This window comes from Musca autumnalis, unplaced genomic scaffold, assembly GCF_047663935.1.
Source record: "Musca autumnalis isolate F117 unplaced genomic scaffold, ASM4766393v1 scaffold_2, whole genome shotgun sequence".
In the NCBI taxonomy this organism is placed as follows: Eukaryota; Metazoa; Arthropoda; class Insecta; order Diptera; family Muscidae; genus Musca; species Musca autumnalis.
This window is the reverse complement of record NW_027411755.1, coordinates 200,503,529-200,516,655: the sequence shown is the minus strand read 5'-3', so window position 1 is coordinate 200,516,655 and position 13,127 is coordinate 200,503,529. Positions and strand designations below refer to the sequence as shown.

Here is a 13,127-nt window from a genome sequence, read left to right as displayed (position 1 = left end):
GGAAAGAAGACTTTTTAAAAGTCTTCTATGGGTAGATGTACTTCTTAAGATGAGAAGACCTTCCTAACGTATTCTATGCAAAGAAGAGCTGCTAAAGGTCTTCTATGGGTAGAAATCTTTCTAAAGGTCAGAAGACCCTCTAGGGACCGAGGACCTTTTAAAGTTCTTCATAAGGTCTTCTGGGGACATATGTCTCTCTAATGGTCAAAAGTCCGTTTTAAGGTCACAACACCATTTAAGGACATTCTATGGACAGAAGGCCGTTTGAAAGCCTTCTATGTACAAAAGTCCTTCTAAAGATCAGACAACCTTATAAAGTTCTTCTATAGACAGAAGACCCATGAAAGATTTTCCATGAGTAGAAGTTCTTCTTAGGGTCGGAAGACCTTCTTAAGACCTTTAGAAGGTGTTCTATGTGCAGAAGTCCTTCATAAGGTCTTTTATGGGCAGAAGTACTTCTAAAGGTCAGAAGACCCTCTAAAAGTTTTCTATGACTGAAGACCTTACAAAGATCAGAAGACCTTCTGAAGGTCTTCTAAGCACAGCAAAACTTTTTTAAGGTCTTCTATGTACAGAAGTCTTTCATTAGGTCTCTCATGGGCAAAAGTCCTTCTAAAGGTCCGGAGACGATCTCAATGTGTTCTATGAACTGCAGGCCTTCCAAAGATATTATAATAGCCGAAGTCCTTCTAAAGTTCAGAAGATCTTCTATAGACACAAGACCAACTAAAGGTATTCTGTGGGCAGAAGAGCCTTCAGAAGATCTTCTAAAGGTTTCTAGGAACAGCTGATGTCTTCTTTGGGCAGAATCCCCTCAAAAAGGCAGGTGACCTAAAAGGTCTCCTAAAGAAGGAGGATCTTTTAAACGTGTTCTATAGACGAAAGATCTTCTTTAGAACCTTAAAAAGTCGGAAGACCTTCTAAAAATTATCAACGAACAGAAGGTCTTCTGACATTTTAAGGCCCAAAGACCATTGGAAGGTCTTTCGTCTATAGAAAGGACTTCTTAAGGTCTTTCATCAACAGAATACCTATTAAGAGTCTTCCATAGACAGATCGTCTAAAGGTCGTTCTTCTAAAGGTCTTCTACAGACGGAAGACCATCTAAAGATCTTCTATGGAAAAAGGCCTTCTAAAGATTCTGAAGGTCAGAATACCTTTTAAAGGTTTTCTTTAGGGAGAACACCAACTAAAGGTGGACAGAAGTTGTCCCATAGGCAGAAGACCTTCTACAGACAAAAGACCTTCTGTCTTCTATAGCCAAATTAAAAAATCTTCAAAATGTCTTCTTCCATAGACGGGAGAGAGAAGAAATTTAAAATGTCTTCCTCAAAATACCTTCAATAGGTCTTTGGTAGACAAATGGTACCCTAAATTTTTTCGCGGACGAAATAAATATTTTCTTCGTCTTCCATTCTTACTAAAACTCCCCTCTTAATTTCTATTGTATTGGAATCAAATCGAGCAACTTCTCAGGCGGTGATTGTTCGCTTGCCCTTGTATTGGTCGTTGTTGTCGTTTATCACAATTGAATGTATCTTATCGATAACAATGGACAAAACGGAAAGGACAAAGGAAGAATGCTAGTTGTTTTCATTCGATTCACTTACTTTTGTATCCTTTTCCTGTTACTCACTCCCACAGCCACAGAAACAAGAAAAAAAACTTTCTCCTAACAAACTCTGAACCATAAATATTGCATCCTCGTAAAGTGTGCGGTATGTGTGTGAAAAGTACAGGACATATTGTGGGAAAAATATTTATCCTTCGACTTTTCGAATATCCTTTTCCCCCCCTCTCCCTTCACAATATTGTATCGTTTATAGAATTTATGTGAAAAGACGGAAAGATAGAAAAATAATAGCTAAAGTAATGATTTCTCAAAGCTTTCTCTACTTTCATAAACACAAGGATTTAGAAAATGATGATGGTGATGACGATAATGATGATAATATTGAAAATAGTTTTTACAAAAGACAAACGAGAAACATTAAGCAGATACATCGCACTTAACAACAAAAAGAAGACGTGCGTAAAGAGGATATTGAGAAAATCATTGTCAAAGCAACAAAACTCAATAAATTTTTATCAAAATTGATGTTTAAACAGAGGATTTATGAAGACAACTTTACAAAAGCTCTATTATTATCATATTGAGAAAGTTTTTCTTTTTAATGTCAAAATGAATTAATGACACTTCCAATAATCGTTAGTGGGGGGAAGAACAAGTATTTTCGAGGCAATTGTATGGCAGAGCAAAATACAAGAAACATGTCAAACGTGATGGCATGAAAGGAAGAAGATATCAATAGACAGAAGAGATTCTAGAAGACTTCAATGGAGGGAGAAGTTTCTAAAACTTTCAGTAGAAATTTTAAGGTCTTGTATGGACAGAAGACCTTCCCAGCGCCTTGTATAGGCAGAAGGTCTTCTAAATCTCTTCTGCTGGCAGAAAACATTATGAGGGGCTGCAGGGCTTCTATGGATATTAGACCTTCTGGAGGTCTTCCATGGGAGAAAGACTTTTTAAAAGTCTTCTATGGACAGAAGACATGTAAAGATCTTTTGTGGACAGAAGACCTTCGAACGGGTGTCTATCGTCAGAACGCCTTAGAAGAGTTTTCTATGGGCAAAAGGTCTGTTACGGCAAATCTTTTAAAGGTCTTCTGTTGGCAGAAAACAATGTAAAGTTATTCTTTGGGCTGAAAGGTCTTCAATGGATATTGGACCTTCTAAAGATCTTCTGTTGAAGAAAGACCTTCAAAACGTCCCTATGGACAGAATACATTTAAAGCGACTTCTATGAACAGAAAAACTTTAAAGGATTTTCTATCGGCAGACGGCCTTAGAATGGTTTTCTATGGGTAGAAGACCTTCTAAGTCTATTCTGTGGACAGAAGTCCTTCGAACGAGTTTCTATCGCAGAAGGCCTTAGAAGGGTTTTTATGGGCAAAAGGTCTGTTACAGCAAATTTTTAAAGGTCTTCTGTTGGCAGAAAACTATGTAAAGTTATTCATTGGGCTGAAAGACTTCTAAAAGTTTTCTATGGCCATTAGACCTTCTAAAGATCTTCTGTGGAAGAAAGCCCTTCTAAACGTCCCTATGGACAGAAGACCTTTAAAGCGACTTCTATGAACAGAAAAACTTTGAAGGATTTTCTGTCGTCAGAAGGCCTTAGAAGGGTTTTGTATGGGCAAAAGGTCTTGTACGGCAAATCTTTTAAAGGTCTTCTGTTGGCAGAAAACAATGTAAAGTTATTCTTTGGGCTGAAAGCCTTCTAAGGTATTCTATGGACATTAGGCCTTCTAATGATTTTCTATAAAACAAGTAAAAAAGTATCAGTCGGCTTTGCCGACAGAGATATACCCTCAGCCTGTGCAAACTGAAACACTTTTTTCACAAAAAACTTATGTATTTAGGGGGTTTCAAAATTTTGGTCGTATGAACCGACAAAAATGTTGATTAGGATTAAAGCTCAAAAATTTTGCGGAAAAGGTACTTAAAGGAATGGACCGACATAGACCATGGGGGTGCCATAGGGGGTTTTTACACCCTTCGCGCTTTTTCCTCAAGAAGTATGGACTTGCCCCTGAAACAACTTTTACCATCGTAATTGAGGCAGCGAATGTAAGTTGCTTCAACAAAAATCAAAGTGATTCAATAGCAGGCCTTAAAGTGAACTTATCCAAAATTTTGTGTGGGAGGTACGGGATGGAGTGGACAAATATAGTCCATATTCGAACCTGATCTATATCTGGTAGATATTATGAGAATGTGTAAAGTATGGACCAAATCGGTCACTCCCATCAAGAGTTATCGTGCGTAAAATTTTTCCGAATATTTTTGAACTTTTGTGGGGTTGGTACCTGAAGGATTGGACCGATATGGCTTATCTACGAACTTAAAGTAAGTTTGGAAACAATATTACGAAGGCCAAATTTTGGCCGGAATCGGCATTTCCGTTCGAGAATTATCTTGCGCTTCCACCCATAAACATGGTGTCATAGGGTTTGTTTTTCAACTTTCAGGCTATTTTTTCAGGAAGTATGGACTTGCCCCTGTTGAAACTTGTACCTTCGTATAGGGGACAGTGAATACAAGATGTTACAACAAAAACCAAGGCGATTCGAGAGCAGGTCCTAAGCTGAACTTTTCCGAAATTTTGTGTGGGAGGTACTCGAAGGAGTTTACCGATTGAGTCCATATTGGAACCTCATCTACGTCTGGTAGAAATTTCATAATGTGCAAAGTATGAACCAAATCGGTTACTTCCTTCAAGAGTTATCGTACGCACAAATTTTACGAACATTTTCGAACTTTTGTGGGGGAGGTACCGGAAGGAGTGGACCGATATAATCCATCTTTGAACTTGAACTAATTTTGGACAACATATTACGAAAGCCAAATTTTGGACCGAATCGGCAGATCCGTTCGAGAGTTATCTTGCGCTCCAACCACTACACACGGTGTCATAGGGTTTGTTGTATTTTTCAGGCTATTTTCTCAGGAAGTATGGACTTGCCCCTAATGAAACTTACAGCGTCGTATAGAGGACAGCGAATGCACCTTGCGTAAACAAAAATCAAAGCGATTCGAGACCAGGTCCTAAACTGAACTTTCCCGAAATTTTGTGTGGGAGGTACCCGAAGGAGTGGACCGATTGAGTCCATATTGGAACCTCATCTAAGTTTGGTAGAAATTACACGATGTGCAAAGTATGGACCAAATCGGCTATTCCCTACAAGAGTTATCGTGCGCACAAGTTTTGCGACAATTTTTGAACATTTGTGGGGGAGGTACCTGAAGGAGTGGACCTATATGGCCCATCTTCGAACTTAAATCGAATCTGGACAAAATATTTCGATACCCAAAATTTGAACCGAATCGATTGATCCGTTCGAGAGTTATCGTGCGCACCAGCCAGACAGACGGACAGACAGACGGACGGACGGACATTGCTAGATCTACTCAAAATTGTCTGAATCGGATATCGTACAAACATACTTGGGGTCTAAAACCATTATTTCGATGAGGCACATTTTTGGTCGTATCAAAGTGTAAATAACCTCTTTAGCCTAAAGGCTCAGGGTATAAAAAAGACCCTCGAAACTTCCTGTATGGAGAGAAGACATTTAAAGGTGTTCTGTGGACATAAGGCCTTCAAAGGGACTTCTATGAACAGAAAACCTTTGAAGACTTTTCTATCTGCAGACGGCCTTTGAATGGTTTTCTATGGGTGGAAGACCTTCTAAGTGTCTTCTATGAAAGGCTTTTCTGTGGACAGAATACCTTCAAGGTAGTCTTCAATGTACAGAAGACTTTCTAAAAGTCTTCTTAGAAAGAAGACCTTCAAAGGGCATTCTAAGGATAGAGGACTTTCGGTCGGTAGTCAAAAAACCTTCTCGTCTAATGGTCTTCTATGGTTAGAAGGTCCTCTAAAGGACTTCTGTAGTGAAAAGACCTTTTAGAGGTCGTTTACACTCAAAATACTTTTTAAGGGTGATCTGTGGTCAGAAAGCCTTCTTAAGTTTATCTGTGGTCGGAAGATTTCTGAAGGTCTTCTGTAGTCTATGGTCAGAAGACCTTCTAAAGGTCTTTTGCACTCAAAAGACTTTATAAATGTGACTTTCTAAAGGTCTTCTTAGAAAGAAGACCTTCGAAGGGCATTCTAAGGATAGAAGACGTTCGGTCGGTAGTCAAAAGACCTTCTCAAGGTGTTCTGTGGTCAAAAGACCTTCTAAAGGTTTTCTGTGGACGAAAGATCTTCTAATGGTCTTCTATAGTTAGAAGGTCATCTAAAGGACTTCTGTAGTCAAAAGACCTACCAGAGGTCGTTTACACTCAAAAGACTTTTTAAGTGTGACCTGTGGTCAGAAGTCCTTCTAAAGTTTTTCTGTGGTCGGAAGACCTTCTGAAGGTCTTCTGTAGTCTATGGTCTGAAGACCTTCTAAAGGTCTTCTGTGATCTGAAGACCTTCTAAAGGTCATCTGTAGTCTTTTGCACTCAAAAGACTTTTTAAAGGTGATATGTGGCCAGAAGGCCTTCTAAAGTTCTTTTGTGGTCGAAAGACCTTCTGAAGGTCTTCTGGAGACTATGGTCAAAAGGTCTTCTGTAGTCTATAGTCAGAAGGCCTTCTAAAGGTCTTTTGCATTTAAAAGACTTTTTAAAGGTGATCTGTGGTCAGAAAGCCTTCTACAGTTCTTCTATGGTCAGAAGGCCTTCTAAAGTTCTTCTGTGGTCGAAAGATCTTTTGAAGGTGATCCGTGGTCAGAAGGCCTTCTAAAGTTCTTCTGTGGTCGAAAGACCTTCTGAAGGTCTTCTGGAGACTATGGTCAAAAGACCTTCTACAGGTCTTCTATGATCAGATGGCCCTCTAAAGGGTTTCTTCTAATGATCTTCTGTGTTTAGAATTCCTTCTTATGGTCTTCTTTGTTCAAAAGACGTTCTAAGGGTATTCTAGATTTTTTGTGGTCAAAATCAAAAACCTTCTGAAGGTCTTCTATGGTCAGAAGACCTTCTAAAAGTCTTCTGTGGGCAAAGGACCTTCCAAAGGTTATCTTATGTGGTGAGAAGACATTCCGATCTAGGGACAGAAGAACTTCTAAAGGTATTTCTGAGTCAGAAGATACTCTAATGGTCTTCTATGGTCAAAAGACCTTTTAAAGGTCTTCTATGGTCGGAAGACCTTCTGAAGATCTTCTGTGGTCAGGAGACCTTTTAAAGGTATTAAGCGGTCAAAAGACCTTCTAATGGACATCTAGGGACAGAAGACTTTCTGCAGATTTCCTAGAGTCAGAAGACAATCTAATGGTCTTCTGCGGTTAGAAGACCTTCTTCTGTTTAAATGTCTGCTATGGTCAGAGGACCTTCTAAAGATCTTCTATGGCCAGAAGGCCTTCTTCGGTGGTCAAAAACCTTCCCGAGGCCTTCTAAAGGTCTTATATGGTCAGAAGGCCTTCCAAAAGTCTTCTGTGGGCAAAGGACCTCCTGAAGGCCTTCTATGGTTAGCAGACCTTCTAAAGGTTTCCGTGTTTACAGGGCCTTGTACAAGTCGTCTATGGTCAGAAGTCCTTCTAGCGACCTTCTATGGCCAGAAGGCCTTCTAAAGCTCTTCTATGCTCAGAAGGTATTTTTAGGACTTATGTCCCTTCAAGATGTCGTCTATGGACCAAAGACAAAAGACATTCTGTAGTCACAAGAGCTTCATTCCAAATACAATCCAAAACTTTTCTTTGGTCAGATCTAATCGAAAAGCCTTCCGAAGTTCTTCTTTGTTCAAAATACCTTCTAAAGGTATTCTATGTGCTAAGAGTTCGAAATTGTTGTTTTTTATACCCTCCGCCATAATATGGAGGGTATAATTAAATTTGTCATTCCGTTTGTAACACATTGAAATATTCATCGGAGACCCTATAAAGTGTATATATTCTTGATCAGGGTACAATTCTTAGTCGATATAATCATGTCGGTACGTCCGTCTGTTGAAATCAAGATACAGCCCGCAATTTTCAAGATAGAGTTCGGAAATTAGTATAGGAAATTGTATTACTCCCAGGATGTTTGGTATTGCAAATGGGCTATATCCGTCCACGTTTTGATATAGCCGCCATAGAACGGTGCCACCGATTTTCGGCATTTTGTAGGTTTTAGCCTCATTATGACAACGAAATGGCTAAAGTTTGGTATTTAGTCTTCATTGGGGGTATACAACTTTCCCCCAGAAATTTGTCGGTATAGGTCCACGCCTTCATATGGCCCCCATAGAATGGTACCTCCCGATTTTCGGTGTTGTGAAGGTTGTGGCCTCAATATTCCTCAGAAATGGCTAAAATTTGGTATTTAGTCGTCATTGGGGGTATAAAACTTTCCCCCAGAAACTAGTCGGCACAGGTCCACGCCTTAGTATAACCCCCACAGCACGGTAACTCCCTATTTCCGGTATTTTGAAGGTTGTGGCCGTAATATTCCACCGAAATGGACAAAAGTTAGTATTTGGTCTTCATTTGGGGTACTAAATGTTCCATATGAAATTTTGTCGGTATAGGTCCACGCCTTAGTATAGTCCCCAAAGAACGGTACCTCCCGATTTTCGGTATTTTGAAGGTTGTGGTCACAGCTACCCACCGAAATGGCTTAAATTTGGTATTTAGTCTTTGTTGGAGGTAAAAGCATTTCTGACTGAAATTCGTCGGTATATGTCCACGTTTCGATATAGCCCCACATAGAACGGTACCTCCCGATTTTCGTAATTCTGAAGATTGTGACGTCAATATCCCACCAAAAGAATGGAACTTGTTATTTAGTCTCTCATGAGAATTATCCAGAAGAGAATTATAAGTATAGGTACGCGCTTTCCTATATCCCCCATTGAAGCGTACCTCTTGATTTTCGGTATTTTGAAGGTTTTACCGAAATACCGGAAATTTGTTATTTAGTCTTCTTTAAGTCTGAAAACTTTCCGCCAGAAATTTGTAGGTATAGATAGACGTTCTGATATAGCCCCCCGTGGTACGTTACCCCGACTTTCTGTATTTTAAAGGTTAGCCACATTGTTTTACCGAAATTGCTCACACTCACCTTTTTCATATCCGGTTCCCGCGATAAAGCCAAAAATACCCGATCCAATATTTTCTCCTCCACCAGGCGTTTCTTTTCCTCAGCATACAAATCCACACTGTGGCTACGGCAACCGAAAAATAACCAAACTTTTGGCAATTCAGAATCCGCATTCATTTCTCGCAACATTTCAAATTCTTGCCAAAATGAACGGAACGGAGCTATGCCCGTGCCGGGACCAATTAAAATTACAGGCCTTTTTGTATCGGATGGTAAATGAAAACTTGGAGCGCTACGTACAAATAAGTAGACATCATCTTTGGCATTTAAGCTGGCCAAATAATTGGAACAGACACCAAATCGCTCATCACCCTCACCATCCTGACTGTGATATTTGACAATGGCCACCGTTAAATGGATTTCATTATTCACTTTCCTCGGTGACGAAGAGATGGAATAGAAACGTGATTGCAGTGGCATTAGGTTGGCCAAAACCAATGATGCTGGCGGCTTGCAGGAGGGAAACTCCTCTAGGACATCGAGCAGGTGGGGTAGACGCCAATGGCGCCAATCTTCATAGGCCGACGAATCATTGACAAGCAATTGCAAACGTTCCGTATCGTGATTATCTTCACAAAATCCTGAAAGTAGGGTCAACATTTGCCTTGAGGGTGGTGTCGTTATGTCGAAAAATTTCGTCAGAAGTGTGCGCATGCTTTCGGCGGGTATTTTGTCGTGGGCCTCCCAACACTTGAAGATGCCATTTGAAGTTTGTTTTTCTTTTAGTAGCTGCATTTGTAATAGCTCGTCGGGATCCTCAAAGCCAGTTAGGCGTTTCAATAAACCCTCCACAATCTCGGGACGATTTGAGGGGAATATACCAACATGATCGCCGGGTTCATAATCAATACCCGGTGCTGTTATCTCCAAGAGAATGGTGGTCTTTTCACCATTACCGCTGTTGGTTAAATTGAGGGGATTTGATTTTATTTGACAGCAGGTCACCTTTTTGTTGTGATATTTGGAAAGTAATTGTTCCATAGAACCTTTAGTTTTGGCCGGCACCAGACGCACTGTGTTCACTGTAAGGGAATCGTTCTGCAATGCCATTGAGGCTTCTGATAAACTTTCATCTGGATCTAGGCAAAATGTTTCACACGCCACTTTGAACACCTCTGGAGCCCATTTACGAAAAGATTGCTCCTGGCCACACATCTCATCGCCGAAGGTGACTTTAAGTAAACGTTCTCCGCCCAGTTCTCCCAAAACGTTATCGATGTATTGGCCAAATGCACAGAAATTGGGGTATGCCGAGGAGCCCAAAGCGAATACGGCAAATCTGTAACGAAATATTAGGAAAAATATTAGTAGGGGAACTAGTTAAGGGTACTATGTTGTGGGGTTTTGGTTTTAAGTTTTTGTTAGACTCTATCACCAATTGTTTGGATTAGTTACTATTTCCTACACAAATAACTATTTGGCATAAAATGTCTCATTGTCATATTTCCAGAGAGTATCGAACCAAACAACCAAACACAAAATCAACATAACTACAAATACCTACCTTAATTTCCTAGAAGCAAGAAAGAAATGAATTAAAATAAAGCAAATAAAAAATAAAGAAAGCATAATAAGAATATCGCGCCTTATTTAAATCTCCCAGTGAATAAGAACCACAGAGATTCTTTTGAGTCGCTATTTTATCAGATGTACACTGTATTCTGAAGCCCTTGCCCAGTAGTATCATCCATTGGCAAAAAATAAAAAAAACTGAATGTAAAATTTTTGGTACAAAATCTGACAACTGTGACAGCTATGACATGGACCTTTTTATACCTTACACCACTATGTGAAAGGGGTATTATACGCTAGACCCCCAATGTTGTATACCAATCTTCATATCTCGACGAGATAAAGCGATTTTGAGATGTGTGAACGTCCGTTCGTCTGTCCATTATAAATTGTAATCAAACTCCAGACCTCAATTATGGACCGATTGTCACGAAATTTCACGATTGTAGTGAAATATTTAGCGGGTGAAATGGACCAAAAACATATTTTTATCCAATTTTGTAGGTGCTCTTTAGGTCGCCATAATATTTCGATCGCCTCAAAGTTTGAAATAAGGTAAGGGTATATGACTAAGAAGAAGCTTGCAATTTGAGATGATGATCAGATAATATTTAGAGGGTTAAAGCTGAAAACAAATGAATTTGAATTTTTCGGCATCATGCCGAACAGTGTAAAAACGGCCAAAACGACAAAACTTTACCCAAACGTTGGATGTGTTTTCAGCTTAAATGGACCACAACTTTTGTGTGAAAATTGTGAACATTTTTAATATACAGCTTATAGGTAAGTAAGATATAATTGGAAAATTAACTTTTGACCTTTCTATTGATGCCAATTGTGTTGGTGTACATGATAAGACAACATAGTTACAGCCTTATATATCCAATTATTTGTTTGTAGTGTAATAATAAACACGCTAGAGTTCGCAAAACGACTTTAGGTCAAAGAAGATGCCTACAATTTTGGATGATGATATATGGATGATATACAGGGTGTTTTTTTAAGCTAGATAGAACTTTAAATTGTAAGAAGTAACACAAAAAATTAAATTTTGATGAAACTTTTTTTATTTGTTTCAGTATACTCTGACAAATCATCATGAATAGACTCACGCTTGAACAACGCTACGAAATTATCCAAATTTACTTTGAAAATCAGTCGTCGATTCGCGCAACTTATAGACGACTTCGTCATTTGTATGGCGTACATAATCGTCTATCTGAACAAGGCGCATTTTTGGCTTAACGGGTTTGTTAATAAGCAAAATTGCCGCATATGGAGTGAGACCAATCCACAAGAGACACTACAGACTCCATTACATCCAGAAAAATGCACCGTATGGTGCGGTTTTCACGCTGGTGGCATCATCGGACCTTATTTCTTCAAAAATGAGGCCGGAGCTCGCGTTACGGTCAATGGAGATCGTTACCGCACCATGATCAATGATGATCAATGATTTATGATATATCTTATATATATAAAAGAGCTTAGTGATAAGTGAGTGACATCATCGCCCAGACGAAACCGCTGAAGCTAGGAAACTGAAATTTTGACTGTAGGTTGCTGTCGGTGTGAAGGTGTGAGATAAGGCTGGGTTTTTGGAAATTCGTCCTAGAAGGGTACGAAAAGTACTAAAAGGTACTAAATATGGTACCCGTTGTATTAGGCAAACGGCAAGAGCTAGAGTTCTGAAATTTGGAATGGATATCACTGATGGATAGTTAGAAAGATGTACCAAAGGGTTTTTGGAAATTCGACCTCTGAGTGTACGAAAAGTACTAAATTTAGTACCAATTGTATATTTTTAACGGATTTAGCTAGAAACTTGGAATTTGATATGGAAATAAAGGTTGGGAAGTAGTGTTTATAAAAGGAAATGGTTTGTGAAATTCGTACTCATGTGTACGAAAAGTACTAAATGGTACTAAATTTAGTACAACTTGGATTTGGGTGAAAGGATAGAGCTAGAAACCTGAAATTTGGAATTAAGGTTACTTTTTAGTGTGGGATTGAGGAAGTTTTGAAAATTCGTACTTATGGGTACGAAAAGTTTTAAATGGTACAAAATTTGGTACACTTTCGGTTCGGGTGTACGGATAGCGCTGGAATCCTGAAATATTACTGATGGAGTGTAGGATTGAGGTAGTTTTGGAAATTCGTACTTATGGGTACGGAAAGTACTAAATTTGGTACAACTTAGATTTGGATGAACGGATAGAGCTGGAATCCTAAAATTTGGAATTAAGATTACTGTTGGACTGTAGGATTGAGGAAGATTTGGAAAATTATACTTATGGGTACGAAAAGTACTGAATGGTACTAAATTTGGTACAATTTGGATTTGGGTGAACGGATAGCGCTGGAATCCTGAAATTTGGAATTAAGATTACTGTTGGAGTGTAGGATTGAGATAGTTTTAGAAATTCGTACTTATGGGTACGGAAAGTACAAAATGTTACTAAATTTGGTACAATTCGGATTTGGGTGAACGAATAGAGATGGTATCCTGAATTTGGAATTAAGATTACTGTTGGAGTGTAGGATTGAAATAGTTTTGGAAATTCGTACTTATGGGTACGGAAAGTACTAAATGGCGCCACATTTCATACAATCAAATTTGGGTGAACAGATAGCGCTGGTATTCTGAAATATGGAATTAAGATTAAAGTTGGAGTGTAAGATTGAGGACATTTTGCAAATTCGTACTTATGGGTACGAAAAGTATTAAATTTCGTACAATTTAGACTTGGTTGAACGGTTAGAGCTGGAATACTGAAATTTGGAATTAAAATTACTGTTAAAGTGAAGAACTGAGGTAGTTTTGAAAAATCGTACTTATGGGTACGAAGAGTACTAAATGGAACTAAGATTGGTACAATTTGATATTGGACGAACAGATACTGCTAGAATCCTGAGATTTGGAATTAAAATTTTTGTTGTTATTGTGTATAATCGTCAGTGTAGGGTTCAGAGATGTGGTTGCCAAAATACGTACCATG

General features: G+C 38.9%; 1 protein-coding gene across 4 annotated transcripts in view; it reads right to left on the bottom strand.

Annotated features, from left to right (window-relative positions):
- Positions 1-13,127, bottom strand: part of Nos (Nitric oxide synthase) — a 437,755-nt gene that overhangs the window by 72,607 nt on the left and 352,021 nt on the right. For all 4 annotated transcript variants that reach the window (XM_073970603.1, XM_073970600.1, XM_073970602.1 and 1 more), the window contains exon 15: positions 8,578-9,895. In XM_073970603.1, the coding sequence (XP_073826704.1) occupies positions 8,578-9,895 (1,318 nt within the window). The remainder of the gene's footprint in view (positions 1-8,577; positions 9,896-13,127) is intronic.